The following is a 17,500-nucleotide window of genomic DNA, read 5'->3' on the forward strand; positions in this document are numbered from 1 at the left end:
AGCCTAACGTTTTGACAAGCACACCGATTTTGCCTACCTTGTTCTTGCGGCTTGCCTATCTGAAATAACTCCTCTAGCTTTGCTGTCTCCATCCTAAATTTGATTTTGATAACGTGTTTACAAACTATATACGGGAAATTGTAAATAGCCTAGTAGCCTACTGTCATGCAGTTAATGGGATACTGTGCAGAGTTGGGAAGTTAAGGTAGGTCAATTTGGTGTGAATACACACACAGGGGAAATTCTCTCTCGTTGTTGAGTAGCCTGATGGCGCGCAGTCGCGTCACGGCCGCAGACACCTGAACCTGAAGCCTGGGCACAACTACCATAGAGCTAGCATGGATCCGGTACTGGCACAACTACTATAGAGCTAGCATGGATCCGGTACTGGCATAACTACTAGAGCTAGGATGGATCCGGTACTGGCACAACTACTATAGAGCTAGCATGGAACTGGTATTGGTATTGGAACAACTACTATAGAGCTAGCATGGATCTGGTACTGGCACAACTACTATAGAGCTAACATGGATCTGGTATTGGCACAACTACTATAGAGCTAGCATGGATCTGGTACTGGCACAGCTACTAAAGAGCTAGCATGAAACCGGTACTGATCCCTTATGACCCTTATGTAGCCTTAATCCGCCATGCATGGATGCAGTCATATTTGAAGAATATCCCTGCACAGTTCTTGCCCTGATCTGGCCTTGTTCGGCAAATCTCCAGCTCTGCTCTAACCAGCTCTGGCCCTGACTTGGCCCTGATGGGATGCGATTCCAGCCCACAGTCAGATGCTGTTCAGCAGCACGATGCCTTCAGCTGTGTCTGCCACATGATGGGAGCTCTCAGACTCCATCTGGACATTTGGGTGCATCTCTTTAAAGTCACAACATCAAAGGCAAGAAGCAACATGCACAGGAGCTGCACCAAGATCACAAAATATACATACCGTACACAAGCCAAATCTACATACATAAATATGAACACTATATACAGACATATATGCACACAAATGTACATACGTACAGCAAGTGCATAAACAAATCAATGCTAATGACTACAAGCATACTGATTACAGGAGGAAATTCTTTTCTGTGAAAATTACACTTTCCCACCAAGGACATCAGCATTTTCTGGAGGGAGCCGTGTGCTACACAGCTGCTCTGCTGTTCTGTGTATAGGCTAAAGCTAAAGAGATGGGCTAAAGCTAGCGCTGGCTTTTGCACTTTTACTCACTCACTCTTGCATATTCCTGGATATAAGCATTGGGTTAAATGATTACATGGCTAACAGGCTAGTTATGGATGGACTGCCTGTGGGTAGGCTCATTCTGTGTGTGTGTGTGTGTGTGTGTGTGTGTGTGTGTGTGTGTGTGTGTGTGAGAGAGAGAGAGAGAGAGAGAGAGAGAGAGAGTGAGAGTAAGAGCATGCAGATTTGCATATTCTGAGTGTGCAGTGATTTGCAAAGTGTCACACGCTTACTGTGCCAGTGTGTGTGCATCTGTGCACTTGCATATGTCAGTGCATGTTTGTGCTCGCATTGGTGTCTGTGTGAGTGTGTGTGTGTGTGTGTGTGTGTGTATGTGTGTGTCCATATGTGAGTAGTGTATGAATGTGTAATGGGAGGGAAAGAGATTTGCAAAATTGGGCAAGCAGAGTCTTTATGCGATCTCTCTCTCCTTCCCTCCTTCCCTCCCTCCCTCCCTCTCCTCTCTCTTCAATCTCTCCCTCAATTCAATTCAATTCAAGTGAGCTTTATTAGCATGACAAATATTTTTGCATTGCCAAAGCAGAACATACATTTAGACATACATTTACATAGAGAATGCTTGGAATACAGTACATGGCAAATAGATACGCATCCAAGATTAACAAACAAACTGGTGTGTGTGTGTGTGTGTGTGTTTTGTACGTGCGTGTGTGCATGCATGTGTGTGTGTGTGTGTCTGTGTAATTATATGGATAGATGCCATATAAAAGTAATGATTATTTAATTATTTAATTATTTAACCACTGTCCCTTGCATTATGGCATTCGGTGACGTATTAGGCATAAAGATTTGCTGTCTGTCCATGCTGTCCGAGTAAGACTGCCATTATTTCTTGTTGTTCTAGATTTCTGAACCCTGGGATTAGGCTTGTAAAGCCTGTCAAAGTATCCCATAGTTGTATATTTCTCACAGTGAAGAAGAAAGTGCACCTCAGTCTCAACCTGTTATGCAGTGACCACATATTCTTTGCTCTCTTGGCAACCAGGATTTTCTCAGTCTGCCCTTTTCTATGGCTAGACTGTGGTCACTGAGTCTGTATTTGGTCAGGATCTGTCTCTGCTTTATATCTCTAACAGTAAAGAGATATTCTTCCAATTGGTATTCAGATTTTATTGACCGGTAACATTCTAATTTGCTTTGGTTTTTTGTCTCCTTTTGCCAATGTTCCAAATATTTTTCTTTAGATTCTTGAATGATCTTATTGGTGTTAAGTTTGAAAGCAGCACTTGTCTGAGAGAAGTTATTAATGTTAGTTAGGGGCAGATTAGTTAGTCTCAGTACAAGCTGACTCAGAGGACTCTTTTCAGAGTTCAGATCTTGATTTTACACATTAAAATGCAGTGTGTCAGTGGGACTTGTTTGGAGATGCATCCAGAATTTGAGGGCTCTTTTTTGCATGTTGATGGCCAATGGGAATCTGCCTAGTTCTGCTCTGCATGCTCTCTCTCTCTTGCTCTCCCTCCATCTCCTCCTCTCAGCCTCTGATGGAACAGAATGGCAGGGTGAGGAGACAAAAGAGAGCAATTACAGGCAGAGAGACAGCAGCCAGGCTGCAGCAGAACAGGAGCCCGGGACTACAGAGACACTAATATTTAGAGAGCAGGGGGAGAGAGAGAGAGAGAGAGAGAGAGAGATGGAGAGAGAAAAAGGGTAAGAAAGAGAGAGAGATAGAGAGAGGGAAGAGGGTGAGGGTGAGAGAGAGTAAGGGATAGAAGAGAGATGGAGGGAGAGGGCAAGATGGGGGAAAAAGAGAGGGAAGAGAGAGCCAAGAAGAGAGGGGGGGTGAAAGAGCGAGGGAGTAAAGGAGAAAAGCAAAATAATGATAGAAATGTGAGAGTGATGAGAGACAGAGAAAGAGAGAGGGAGAGAGAAGGAGAGAGAGGGAGAAAGAGAGAGGGAGCAAAAGGGAAAGAGAGGGAGAGAGAAGGAGAGAGAGGGAGAGAAGGAGAAAGAGAGAGGGAGAGAGAAAAGGAGAAACACGCAAGAGAGCTGTGGAAAGAGACAGAATTATTGAACAAAGCCGTGCGTTGCTGCACAGCTCCCTAATGACCATGATGACAGGTGAAAAAAAACAACTGACACCCGAACCAGAGCATTGAGCTGTGACAGAGAGGAAAAGAGAGAGGGGTGTGCAGAGAGAGAGGGAGAGAGGGAGAGAGAGAGGGAGAGGGAGAGGGAGAGAAAGTATGAGAAAAAGAGAAAAGGAGAGAAGAACAGAGAAAAGCAAAGATATGAGAGATGGACAAAAAAGAATAGAGGGACACAGAGATAAAGTGTGTGTGTGTGTGTGTGTTTGTGTGTGTGTGTGTGAAGAGTGCTTTTCATTATTCTGTGTATTATACTGTTTATTGGAAGAATGTAGAATGTGTCTTGGAGACACCAGGACAGTGAACCAAAAGCTGTACAGCGGTGATGTAGAAAAATATGGTGTTTGTGTGTGTTTATGTGTGTTTATGTGTGTGTGTGTGTGTGTGTGTGTGGTGTGGATAGGGACTTACACATTTCATCCTTTCACTATTGCGCAGAAGTGTTAAATACTTGCACATAGTGACTGTGTTGTATGTGGGCTTGCAGTATCTATCAGTACAGATGTGGTGGTGTGTGTGTGTGTGTGTGTGGGTTTGTGTGTCTGTGTGTGAAATGGCTTGGGAGATGGAGAGATGGGGAGATAAAGTGCTCACAGCAGATGAAGCCACACAGAGAAAGATAGAGAGACAGGAAGAGAGACAGACAGTTAGGAAGAGACAGACAGTTAGGAAATGAGCATGGATGGATGGAGGAAAGAGGCAGAAAAGAAGGAGCAAAAGAGAAGGGGATGAAGAGAGAAGGAGGTGTAGAGAGAGGACCACATCAAAGAAGAGCAGGAAGACACTGTCACACAGACACAGGCAGGGATTTACATGATATCAGACTGCCAGTGCAGCAGAGAAAGAGAGGGAGAGAGGGAGGGAGGTAGAAAGAGAGATATGTAATGAGGGAGGAAAGGAGAGGAAGACAGAGGGAGGGAGGAAAGGAGGGAAGGAAGAGAGAGATGGCGGGAGAAGAAGGAGAGAGAAGTGAGAAAAGGTGAGTACGAAAGAGACAGAACTGGTGAGACAGGTGAGAGAAAGGGAGGATGAGAGAGTGTGAAAAGAGAGAGAGAAAGAATGCAGAGTGAGAGTGAAGGAACAGATGGAAAATGAAAAGAGAAGGAAGAACGGAGAAAGAGGAGAGAGACGCCTATAAAGAGAGAGAGAGAGAGAGAGAGAGAGAGAGAACATGTCTGAAGCTAAACGAGTAGAGCTTAATGAATACATGCTAATATCCATACAGTCAAGAAGAGGAGGAAGAGAGGAGGGAGAGAGGAGGGAAGCAGAAAGAGAGACAGAGAAACAGAGGCAGAGAGAAACAGAGGCAACCAATCCCAGAGGAGGGAATAACCAATCCCATTAGAGGCATAGGAGAAGAGAGAGAGAGAAGAGAGAGAGAGAGAGAGAGAGAGAGAGAGAGAGAGAGAGAGAATAAACGTGAACATGTGTGACACTCCAGTAGATAGGAGCGAAACAAAGACCCCTCACAGTTATGCAACATCCTAGGCCACGCGTCAGACAAGTGAACGCAGCCTTCTCAATGAATACTGGGAATGATTTCCCTTCACTTGTTCACACACACACACACACACACACACACACACACACACACACACACACACACACACACACATACACACACATACACACAGACACTCACATACTGATGTGAAACGCCATGTTACAATGAATTATGCATGCCAAATCTGCAATGCACTTAAACTCCACCCGAAGTCTTAGCCTGCTCGTAACCCTGTATGATGTGAAAGACACTCACTGTCACACACAAACACACACACACACACACACACTGCAAGCACTGCAAATATGAGGACCCCACAAGCCGAAGAGACTCCATGCTCCAGTCTGTGTGAGTGCATGCTGATGTGTGCATCATCTACTCCAAAAAAAAAGCCCAGTCAGCATTAGAGAAAGACCCGTGTCATTACAGAGTGGTCCTCCACTCTCCTCTCTCTGCCTCTCTCCCTCTTATCATTTCTCTTTCACACTCCATCATCCCCCTTTCTCCCCTTCTCTGTGTCTCACATCTGTCTCTCCACCCCTCCCTCTCTTGCATCTCTCTCTGCATCCTCTCATCCTTCTCCTTCCTCTTTCCCTCACTCCCTAACCATCATCATGCCCCCCCCCACCCCCTCCTCCAGTGAGCAGAGGCACTGTGCATTGAAGGAAAAGTAGCAGTGTGTGTTTGTGTTGGGGGTGGGGGGATGGGGGTTGGGGTGGATGGCAACTGGCTACCCATACCATATTTGGATCCAAGCGCCCACGGGGACCTGGGTTTGAGTCCCGGATCATTTCCCGATCCCTCCCCATCTCTCTTTCCCTCTCACTTCCTGTCAGTCTTTCACTATCCTATCACAATTAAGGCAAAAAAGCCCCAAACACATAAACAAGTGTAGCAGTGTGGCACAACGCAGACTTTCTGCACTCAGCCTTAGATTATAGCCATTTCAATACTACAAAATGAAAATGAAATCGAACTTTAGCGTAATGCTCTACAAAATGTCAACTTTAACATCTTTTTTCGATCTGAAGTAACAGTTAGGTCAATGTTGTTTTCTGTGCCACCGGAAATGCCTTAGGAACACACAAACTTATTTATGCAGTTGAAAGGGTCTATAAGGCAACCAACTGTCTCTGAAAGGGTCTATAAGACCAAAGACTGTCTCTGAGTTTGGCCCAAATCTGATCCTGATCTGGCCCTCATCTGTCCTGGGTCTCTTCTGTCTGCAGTGCACCACCTCCACACATCTTATTTGTCATGCTCGCTGAAAATAAAAAGGACTGCTGCTAGCTGCTACCTGTGGGGGAGATTTGGCTTCCTTTTGGCCTGAAATTGGCACCGTTCACTTTCCCCCTTCTACTGTACTACACACTACCACCTACACACATCTTATAATACTCACTGAAAAAAGCCAACCCACATAGCAGTTGCCTCTGGGATAGAGTGTGGCCTGGGTTTGCCTTTCGTTTAGCCTGGAACTGGGGTAGCTCCTTACTGAATTCCCTGTGTCTTTTGGCTGTGTCCATATACTGTTGCTGCCTTCAAATTCAGTCACATGCAGGTGTCTCAGAAGGGAGAATTTCAGGCAATTTAAAGCAATAAGCCCAAAGAGGTCGTAGGTTCCAGTGATTTTAAAACAGCTGTCTAAGGGGTGTTGTCAGGCACGGCGCAAAGCGGAGTGTGAGAGTTGCGCTGGGTTTTACAATGGCATCGAATGTGATTCAGCCAATCATAATCATGGACCGGAAACATTCGTTTTAGAAATTTGATTTAGATATGCCTCACAATGTCTGTCTTAAATAAAATGGCAGATGTTTTTTGTCCTTTTCAGACAGACCCTGTATGCATTCACTTCCTTCAGCAAAACCCCCCAAAATAATTAGACTCTGGGACGGATCTGGCACAGACGCAGTTCACATCTGGGCCAGAGCAGGCCCACAGCTGGGCCAGAGACCAGCCAAAACAAGGCCAGAACAAGCCAGGTCCGCATGTCTATGGACCCTTTCAAGAGAGTTCCATTATCAGCATCATAGTTGGCCCCACAAGACTTCCTTTTTAACATTCCATATGTTATCTTAATGCAGAGGAAGTAGATTGGGGCCCAAATAGAACGTTCAAGCATTGTTTTTGTTTTTATTGTTGAAAGGGTCTATAAGAACCTGCCTGTCTGAGAAGGCAGCAGCAGCAGTGGCCACCTCAGACAGCCTGCTTATCCCCCTCTCACAGCACAGACTCTGCAGAGTCTGCAGAGAGAGAGAGAGCGAGAGAGAGAGAGAGAGAGAGAGATAGAGTCAGAGATAGAGAGAGTGCGCAGGAAGAGTGACAACTGATAAAATGTTTCCGGGTGGGGAGAGGATGAGTAGAGCTGCAGTGAAATTTCCCAGAATGCACTGGTAGACACAAAGACAGAGCTGAGCCTGTTATGAGCCACATCCAGGCCACAGTTTGGCTTACAGAAATACAGTAGGGTGGTGGTGGTGGGGTCTGTCTATCTGTCATTATTTGTGTGTGTGTGTAAATGTTTTGTGTGTGTGTGTGTGTGTGTGTGAGTGAGTGTGTGTGTGTGTGTGTGAGTGTTCATAGTATGCGTATGAGCTTGTGTATGCTTGTGTTTCTGTGTATGTGTGCGTGTGTGTGTAAGTGACTGACAGCGGTGGAGTGGTGTGGGGTAATGAGTGTGTGTGTGTGCGTGTGTGTGTGTGTGTGTGTGATTGACAGCGGTGGTGTAGGGTAATGGGCGCGGAGCAGAACAGATGGTTGGCGTGTCGCTGCATTAGCTCTTATTAATTCATCCAGCAGCAGCAGCAACACTCAGACCAGAGAAAAACAGCTTCTCCCCTTAATCTCACAAGCTCATCACAGACACACCCAGAGGATGAGAGCTCATGCAGACAGACACACACACACACACACACACACACATGCAGACATGCACCGGTTGACAGAGACACACATACACACACACATACGCGTGCGCAAGCAGAAATGCACCAGTTAACAAACACAAAGCCAGACACACAGACACACACATCCACACTCACACTTTCAAAAGCAAATTTGCATGCAGACCACCACATACAGTGAATATTTAAAAGCACTGACCACAGTTACAAACACACACACACACACACACACACACACACACACACACACACACACACACACAGCTGTGGAAGTCAACAATCATTCAAACCCCCCAAAAACATTGAACCCAAATAGAGAGAAGTTTGGAAAACTAACCTTGAAACTCCAGTAGTTTGGCTGTTGCTATGGAGGCAAGGGAGGGAAAAGAGAGGAAGAGAAGGAGCAAGGAGAGAGAGAGAGAGAGAGAGGGAGAGAGAGAGGGAGAGAGAGAGAGAAGGAGCAAAGAGAGAGAGAGAGAGAGAGAGAGGGAGAGAGAGAGAGAGAAGGAGCAAAGAGAGAGAGAGAGAAGGAGCAAATAGAGAGAGAGAGAGAGAGAGAGAGAGAGAGAGAGAGGGAGAGAGAGAGAGAGAGAAGGCAAAGAGAAGAGAGAGAGAGAGAGAAGGAGCAAGGAGAGAGAGAGAGAGAAGGAGCAAAGAGAGAGGAGAGAGAGAGAGAAGGAGGAGAGAGAGAGAGAGAGAGAGAGAGAGAGAGAGGGAGAGTAATGAGTTTCACAGTTCCAATCCATTACAGCAAACAAGCACCTTCTCCCTGACAACCACCAGCCTCCCAAAACGGAGAGGATGAACACAAGGAGGAGAAGAATGAAGAACAGAGACAGACAGAGGTTCTGTACGAAACGGGAAAAATTGCTGCCTTTTAAGATATCTAACAGGGGAGCGAGGCATCGAGACATGTCCAAATCAAATATTTCTGTGAAATGCTACCTTCTAAGATACTGTACCTTTGTTTTGACGAATTTTGAAGGCAACATTGATGTATCCTTCATGCTGTCTTCAACGTCAACAATTCTAATTATTTGTGAGCGACTATTGCTGCTGTCGAACGTTACGTTATTCTTCTTTCTGGTATCCTGACAATGGCGTTCTGTGTTGCTATCTTGCTAGGCTGTCCGAAACAAAGTTCGTAGCCGGTACCTTGATGCCTGCTACAGCAAGTGACTCGGTAGAGAGCTGAAGGCAGCAGGACAGCAGACAGCTGCCTTCTGTTTCGTACAGACCCAGAGAGAAAGAGGGAAGGAAGGGCTAGACAGATAAAGTGAGAGATGGTGTGAGAGAAAGGGGTGGTTGGAAACAGTAACTAAGGGATATGGGGGTGATGAGAGGGCATGGAGAGTGATGAAGAAAAGGAGGACAGTGAAAATAAAACAGAGAATGGAAGGATGGAGAAAGAGAGATAAAGAGAGAGATAGAAGGATGAAGAGAGAGGGAGAGAGAGAGGGGGGATGGACAATAAAATTGAGAGATAGTGAAAATGTGGGGTGATTAGAAAGAGTAACTAAGGGAGATGAGGAGAAAGAGAGAGATAGAGAGAGAGAGAAAGAGAGGTAAATGGAGAGAGTGTGAGTTCAGCTTGACATTAAACACACACAGTCTTGAACAGCGCGTGGGAACCTGGTGCACAAGAGTTTAATATTTCCAGAGAAAAGGTCAACAATATGTTTGCTAACATTCATCCACTGAGCAAACTCTGGCCTAGACACATGATCGCAATAACTTCCCCATTTCAGCTTTTGCTTTGACCCCATTTGGTGTTACAGGTGCAATCTTAAAAAAAAAAAAGAACTAAACTTAAAAACTCTGGTTAACTGGTCATAGTAAGAGTTGTCAATGACCAGCATGCAAAGAAACCCCTGTATGGATTTACAATTAAGGTCAGTCAAGCATGATTATTTGTCTCGCTAGCGGCTAATAATTGTGTGCTGCCAAACACTCTTCCCTGGACAATTCAATGTAGTGTAATGGTAGCCAGCTGGTCCGTAGTTGGGCAATTCCACGGAAAATTGATTTTTTGTCACATCCATAACGCCAGTGAAATGCCTTGGCATTTGTATGATGTAAATGATAACATTCTTTTTTTGTGCATTTTTTGTACATTCTTCAGCCAAAAATAGCAAATGCTCAAATTTCATGTAATCATTCACATCATGCCATACCATCACATTTTATTAGCGTTATGGATGTTACAAAAAACATAATTTTCCATGGAATTGCCCAGCTATACAGTATGTACCTTGTGTAACCCTCCCTCCCGACTAGGGATGGGCATCGTTAAGAAATTATCGATATCGATGCCATTGTCGAGTCTGCTTTGTCGATGCGATTCCTTATCGATTTCTGTACCATTTGCTGAACACTTATAGGATGGCTTTGAGAGTTGTTGGCTTTGAATGTCTAATTTAAAGTGGTTTTAGAGAATGAATATCAAGTGTGCAATAACAATACAGAAGTTGAATACTTTAAAATTTCTAAAAAAGTAAACATTTCTAAAACAAAGCTTTGTATTGGAATCGTTAGTGGAAACGTTTGGATGTGTACGATTCCGATGGATCGGAACATTTGGAACCGGTTCCTTACCGATACCTGGAACCGATTCCCAAGCCTACTCCCGACGCCTTAAGAGTTGTGCTAGTGGGAAAGCTAGCAGCCTGGGCTTGTTAGATTGACTGCTAGCACACTCGACTCCCAATCCGAGGTGCTGCTGTTCGCGGGTTCAAGTCTGGGTGAGTATAGGGCTGATCTGCGCGGTTCAACAGCTCTATATTTTGGGTAACTGTTCAGCTGCATCCTGGCTGTGTGCTCATTTCTAGGAACACAAGCGATAATAGCAATAATAGCACTAGCAATAATACTAAATCATCTCCTTGTAGGTAAATGTGTTCAATCTGTGGCCTGATGTAGCCTTTAATCTCTTGAAGATTACATTGTAGCCCTTTCCATCTTTGGAAAGAACAACAGTTCTTTGTTGTCGTTCTTATGAGATATTTCTTCCTGCAGGGCACAATTCACATCATGCTTCAACATTTTTAAGTGCTTTTTTATTAGTTAAAGTAGCTCAAATTAGGTATTGTTGAAGCCAGAACTGGGGTACACCTACTTTTTTCCAACCAGCATTGTGAAGGTTTGAATTATGCATTCAAAGTGGATGATAACAAACAATAATTTGTGTTTTATCAGTGAGAATAGAGAATAGGGGTTATTTGAGTCCAGATTGCATAAATATGAAGGCAGCTGTCACTCTACAACACTAAAAACCAAACAATGATGGGATAACAGTGTACAGTAGTTATATTAATAACGGAGCCTAACAATAGATAAGTGCTTTAAATTCACTTACAAACTCAATCTGGTAAGTACGGGTACCCACTAGTGACATAAAGCACTACTACAAACAGCACACAACAGAGATGCGGGACACATTCCTCGCAGATGTTCCTCACAATCAAATGCTCTAGACCAGCACCTGCTGAGAGGCTGCAAATGGCTCTACACCAAACTGCACAAATCACATCGTATCTGCCTGAGGTCGTCCATGGATGGCAAAGAATCATAAAATATGAATGAACACAGAACAAAACAAACCGTCTGGTATGTTGAACTTGTGTGTGTGTCTGTGTGCATTTGCGTGTGTGCGCGTGTATGTGTGTGAGCGTGTGTGTGTGCGTGCTTGCGCGCGCGTGTGTGTGTGCATGTATGTGTGTGAGCGTGTGCGTTTGCGTGCGTGTGCGCGTACGTGTGTGTATATGTGCATGTGTATGTGTGTGTGTTTTATCGAGAGGGATGAAGCGGCCGGTGCGTAATTGCCGTGCTCATGTCTGTCTCATGACTGGAGAACTCCCTCACAGTGTGTCTGTAATTGCGTTTTGATTGCCTGTGATTGTTGCCTCTGTAATTACCTCGGAGTTTGCAGGGACCAAAAAAAAAAAAAACACAAAAAAACAATAACACACAAATTCCAGCACATGCAGTGTCTTTCTCACAAACACATAAACACAAACATACATACACACACACACACACACAAAGATAGACAGACAGACAGACACATGTGTACACTCAACACTGCACTTTTAAGGAACCATTTACCAAATTAGCAGTCTTTTCACAGACACAGGCTCCTACACACACACACACAAAGATTTTGGAGACTTAGCCTCTTAGTCTTTGACAACCATTTGGCCGCCTTCCCACAGCTAAAGGCAGAGGTCGTCGATATCAATGAGGAAATTCTTCTGCAGCGTGCAGGAGGACTGGCAGTCGGCCGGGAGTCTCCCCTCTCTACCACGGAGGGTTGAGGTGCATAGGGAGTAGTCTGATGGCCGCTAGATAGCATTTCAAATGGGGGTGAAAACAAGCTACACATTCCTGGAGTCTCACTAGTGTGAACAACAACATCAGCAACAACAACAACAACAATAAAGCAATCGGTCAATTTATAATGGGTGAGATTATGTATTGAAAGGTGGGCTGTGCACTATAGTGTGTTGTAGATTATTTTTTGTTCTTTGCTGTTGTTGTTTACTTGCTTTGATCTGAAAGGAACAAACATAAGCCTAAAGCAACAGAAATCACAGCAGACACACACACACACTGCACAATACTAACCTATAGGTCATCGACTCTTCTATTCAATTTATTGTTTAGGTGACCATTGACCAATACAAACCTTTCTAAGGCAAAGCATGTTTATTTATTTCGCACATGCATACCCAGAGGCAATTCAATGTGCTATATGTGACTAAAAGCAACAACAACAGATAAAGACACTCTAGATGTGAAGTGACGATCATTCTGACCGTTTAGAAAGTTGTGTGTACAATGACAGGTCTTGCTGGTTGAATATAGACTTTAAAGTCTAAGGGTCAAAATGGCTGCTTTCGGCACTTCTAGTAGCTATGAACTGATGGCGCGTCTAGTGTTAAGACAGTTAATTACCAAATAGGATATAACAAAAAAGACCCAGTCCCTCAGTGATCATGGGAGAAGATTCACACTCACACATACACAGTAGACTCTGGCAGACTGGCCCTGAACTCGACTGGGAGTACTCAAGAATCCGGCAGCTATTTTGGACACTCCATTCCTCCACCGCACTGCAAATGAATTGATTCCGTTCATTCAAACAAAATCATTATTTTACCTATTTGCATTTGAAGGGCCACTAATGACTCGCTCGATGAAAGAGCGCCCGATCTAATATTACACCGACACTCCAGGAATGTGTGAGTCATTTGGCCCAATCAGGGGCTCACCTTGTGTGTCCGACCCCGCAACATGAGTCACCAACCCCCATAAAACCTCAATTCAACCACCAGTATAACATTAATGATATTAGGATTAATACTGCCAGCCTGCAGACCTATACCTCTCTTTGCCAGTCCTTAAAGGTGCAGTGCCCTCTCCTTGTGAAAAGTTGTTGATATCTTCCATCTTCCTGTTGCCATCTTCTGTCCTTTAAACAGAGTGAGCTGCTACTAACGTAGCTATCATGATATGTTGCGGGTCAACAGGGGCACACAAACAAACGGTTTGTGCATTGGTCAATTAAAAAGTAGCATACAAAGTGCAGTACATTGTAGATAGTAGGCTACTTACAACAGCCTATCTACAACATTAACGCCTGACAACAGTCTATATTAATTTGGACAACTTTAAAACAGCCCTATGAAGGGTAAAGTTATGCTACCTTCAGTTTTGTTCTAGTTTACCATTGTGTGTGGCTTTAAACAGCGTGTGAGCTTTAACATCAGTAAGCATTCATTCAGTATTCCAGTTGTAATGCTAACGTTTTGACAAGCACACCAATTTTGCCTTCCTTGTTCTTGACCATCTGAAATTACTCGCTAGCTTTGCTGCCTCCATCCTTTCTGTTTTCGTTGTTAAAAAAAACGTTTTATATCCATGATGTCCTTGAAGTCTTTAGTTAGTGAATTAGCTTAACATTGTGTGCTGATAATGCTGTGTGCATGCGCGGCCATTCTCTCTCCTGCTCAAACAAAAGGTGTGCGTGCGTTATGCATTAAGTTGATTTTGATAAGGTGTTTAAATAGCCTACTGTCATGCCATTAATGGGGTATTGTGGAGAGTTTGGAAGTTATGGTAGGCCGACTTGGTGTGAATTCACACACAGGGGGAATTGAGTTACATTAGCTTACAGTCTTGAGAGCCAAGAAAGCACAAATTTTGATCCGAAAAAATCTAACTTAATCTTGACCATCATCAGCAATTAACTCTTCTTCCTTATGATTGAAATACCCCCTCTGTATGTAAATAATATGAGGCTGTATGCAAAAAAACATGTATGTAAACATGTGGGATTATAAATTCTTATCATGGGGAAGAATTCTACCAATATATAACAGATGATACGATGTGGGACCTGGGACATCCCTACCCTATGAATGAACGAGCCAATTAGACTGGGGGAAATTTATCTAGAATACATTCAATGGCATTATAGGTTTGACTCCCAACCTATAATGCCATTGAATGTATTCTAGATACATTTCCCCCAGTCTAATTGGCTCGTTCATTCATTCCCTCATTGTCCACCTCAAGCTGGTGTGTGGTGGACGCCAGCACATAACGGCTGCTTTGCATCACCCAGGTCAGTACTACACATTGGTGGTGAGGTTCCCACATCACTGTAAAGAGTGTTTGGGTGTCTTGAAAAGTGCTACATAAATGCAATGTGTTATTGTTGTTGTTTCTGCAACACCCTAGCAACCATCTCAATCACACTAGCAACAATCTAGCAACCACCATCATAATGTCAACAACCACCATAGCAACCAACATAATCCTCCCTGGCATCTACCTGGTATCTGCCTGGCAGTCAGCATAGCAACCCCTTTCATTATTACCCATCCCTAGCAACTGCCATAGCATTCACAATGACTACCCAAGAAACACCACGGGCATTAAAGGCTGAGTCACGGGAAGCCATGGACAGAGAGGACCTCTAACATTCAGCTGCCTACCTACTGTAGTCTACATTTGCATTAATTCCTTTAGCAGATGCTTTTACTCAAAGTGACTTACATTTGTCAATTATATTACAAAGCCACTGTCCCTGCAGCAACTCGGGGTTAAGTGCCTTGCTCAAGGGCACAACGGCGGAAGGCGGATATTGAACACGCAACTTATCAGGTTAATGCTAATAGCATGCTAGCCCAGCTCCTTAACCACTGTGCTACTACCGCCCCCACCGCCTGTCTAGTCTAATGACCATCTGAAACGTGTCCCTACTGATGAATCCCTCAGGCCAAAACTCAGCCACCTCTCCAGCCTTCACTCAGTCAGCTCGGACTCAATCAACCGATGCACAGCGACGCCGGTCATTGATCGTGACTACTGGCCAGACCATCGCCGAGGTGCCAATCACACGGATGGTGCACTCTGGGAGTATGTCAGGAGGGAACAGAGGCAGTGGAAATCAAAGATTCTAGAACAGAGCTCTGTTCTAGAATCTTTGGTGGAAATCACTGAGCTGGAAGATTGTTCCAGAACAGACAGAGAGGGAATTCCATTTAAGGTGGTGAGTTATTGACCTGGGATGGTGTGTGAAGTGAACTAGCTGTCTGGGTGAAGCATCTCTGTTGGTAATTGGCTCTGTTTCTTGGCTCAAATTCTTTTACTTTACTCCTTCTCCTACATCGACTTTCACTTGCAGTTTGTTTTTTTCCCCCTCTTCTTTATTTTTTATCTAAAGGAATGTGTGAACACACATACACGCAAAGGAAAACCTTCACAGATGGTATGAGTAACAAACACACACACACACACACACACACACACACACACACACACACACACCGCATTACACTGAACACCTCTGACTAACTGGTCTCACTCTCTGACTTGTAGGTGAGGATGAAACAGCATAAAATCCCCACTGGCCACTCACTTCATTAGAACCTAATTACCCCTCCTAGTGAGAGGGCTGTGGCCTCTCGGCTCTTGTCTCAGGAAGGTCACACACACACACACACACACACACACACACACACACACACACACACACACACACACACACAGACATCCACGCACACACAAGCATGCGCGCACGCACACACACACACACTCACACACACACAGAGACATACATGCACGCACACACACACACTCACACACACACGCACGCATTCACGGCAGACACACGCATACACACACACAAACGCAGGCACGCACTCACGCACACACACACACACACACACTTCTCAGAGGAAGGTCAAAGAGTCACAGCCTATTTCTGCTTCTCACACAACAGGGGTGACAACCCAAAGCCTGAAGAGTTAGCAACATACCCTGCATGATATGGTCATTTGATTTCCTGAGATCTATCGTTGAAACATTTTGTCCGGAAATAAGACCAATCTGCGAAAACACTCAGATAAGTGCAGTGAATGGAAGGCATTCATGATGTCATATCTTATATCACAAGACTAGAGGCAAATTTCCGGTCATGTGGGGCCGATAGCGAAGATGCCCAGATATCAATATGTCCGCCACGTTTATCTCAATGCATTTGAATTGACCCATTGTGCTTCACTGGGTCTAAAGATGAGAGTATTTGCTCAGTGATACAGTAGGTGATAACGACACCTGGTAAGCTTTAGCATGGTCCAATCAGAGAGTAAAGAAAGGTTCTATATTTACTGATGCTTTTATCCAAAGCAATTATCATACGTAAATTCTTACAAGGGCCAGTCTCCTAGTAACTACTGTACGGATCACAACAGTGGCAGCCAGGAATTGCACACTTTTCAGGCTACTGCTTGCTAGCCAAACTCCTTAGCCACTATGCTTACCAGTTTACTGCTTGCTAGCCAAACTCCTTAGCCACTATACTAACAGGGCTCCGTCAGTGAAGGGGGGCTGAGTCAGAGACAGACCTTCTCAAATCCACCAACTTAGACAAGCAGGAATCCTTGTTCAGACACACAACTACAATGGCACCACACAATAGAGGCTTTTCTAAAGGTATGTCTCACAGTACTAGCTAGGTCATTTTTCATAGCACCCTTTCATTCATTCATTCATTCATTCATTCATTCATTCATTATTCATTCATGCGTTCATTCATTCATTCATTCATTCATTCATTCATTCATTCATTCATTCATTCATTCATTCATTTATTCCCTCCTTCCTGATTTCACATTCTAATTCAGTATCCAGACTGTTTCCTCCCATGTGAGGTGTACTAAAATACATCATGTCCTCACCCCGTGGCTCTATTGATATCCATGGCCTTGGTTTTGTTGTTACTGCCTCTTCAGCTTACCCCCTACAGGTTGACTTGAGGACACACTCTGTGTAGCTGCCAGGCGCTCATGTAAAGGACAGTCACACACACCGTAGCTCTCCCTAGCACACACACTCTTTTCCGCCAAGTAACGTCATAGAGGCTTCTTACAAATACGAGTTCCGTGTGAGCACCCCTGCAAACAAATCCACGGTTATGTCAGAAACTATTTCCGCTAGGGAGAGGGAAGTTCCTCCCAAAGCTGAGTGCGGTATTATACCCTACACGCTAATCAAGGAAAACTCGATTTAGCTGTGAGGGTGACTCCCACCCAGGTGCTCTCCATAACCGAGGGGGAGTGGGTACGGACTAGTGTATTATTACCTCCTCACATCCTCTTCCTGCTCACATCCACACAAACCAATCAGATGCCCTCTCATCCCTAAGCCCCACCCTCTTTCAGATACAA

General features: G+C 44.4%; 1 protein-coding gene across 1 annotated transcript in view; it reads right to left on the reverse strand.

The window, feature by feature from the left end:
• LOC125287966 (SRC kinase signaling inhibitor 1-like) overlaps positions 1-17,500 on the reverse strand; it is a 91,991-nt gene that overhangs the window by 36,030 nt on the left and 38,461 nt on the right. Inside the window, 1 exon segment of the mRNA XM_048234051.1 lies at positions 8,104-8,130. Within this exon segment, the coding sequence (XP_048090008.1) occupies positions 8,104-8,130 (27 nt within the window).

The sequence above is a fragment of the Alosa alosa genome, chromosome 22 (assembly GCF_017589495.1).
Source record: "Alosa alosa isolate M-15738 ecotype Scorff River chromosome 22, AALO_Geno_1.1, whole genome shotgun sequence".
Classification (NCBI taxonomy): domain Eukaryota; kingdom Metazoa; phylum Chordata; class Actinopteri; order Clupeiformes; family Clupeidae; genus Alosa; species Alosa alosa.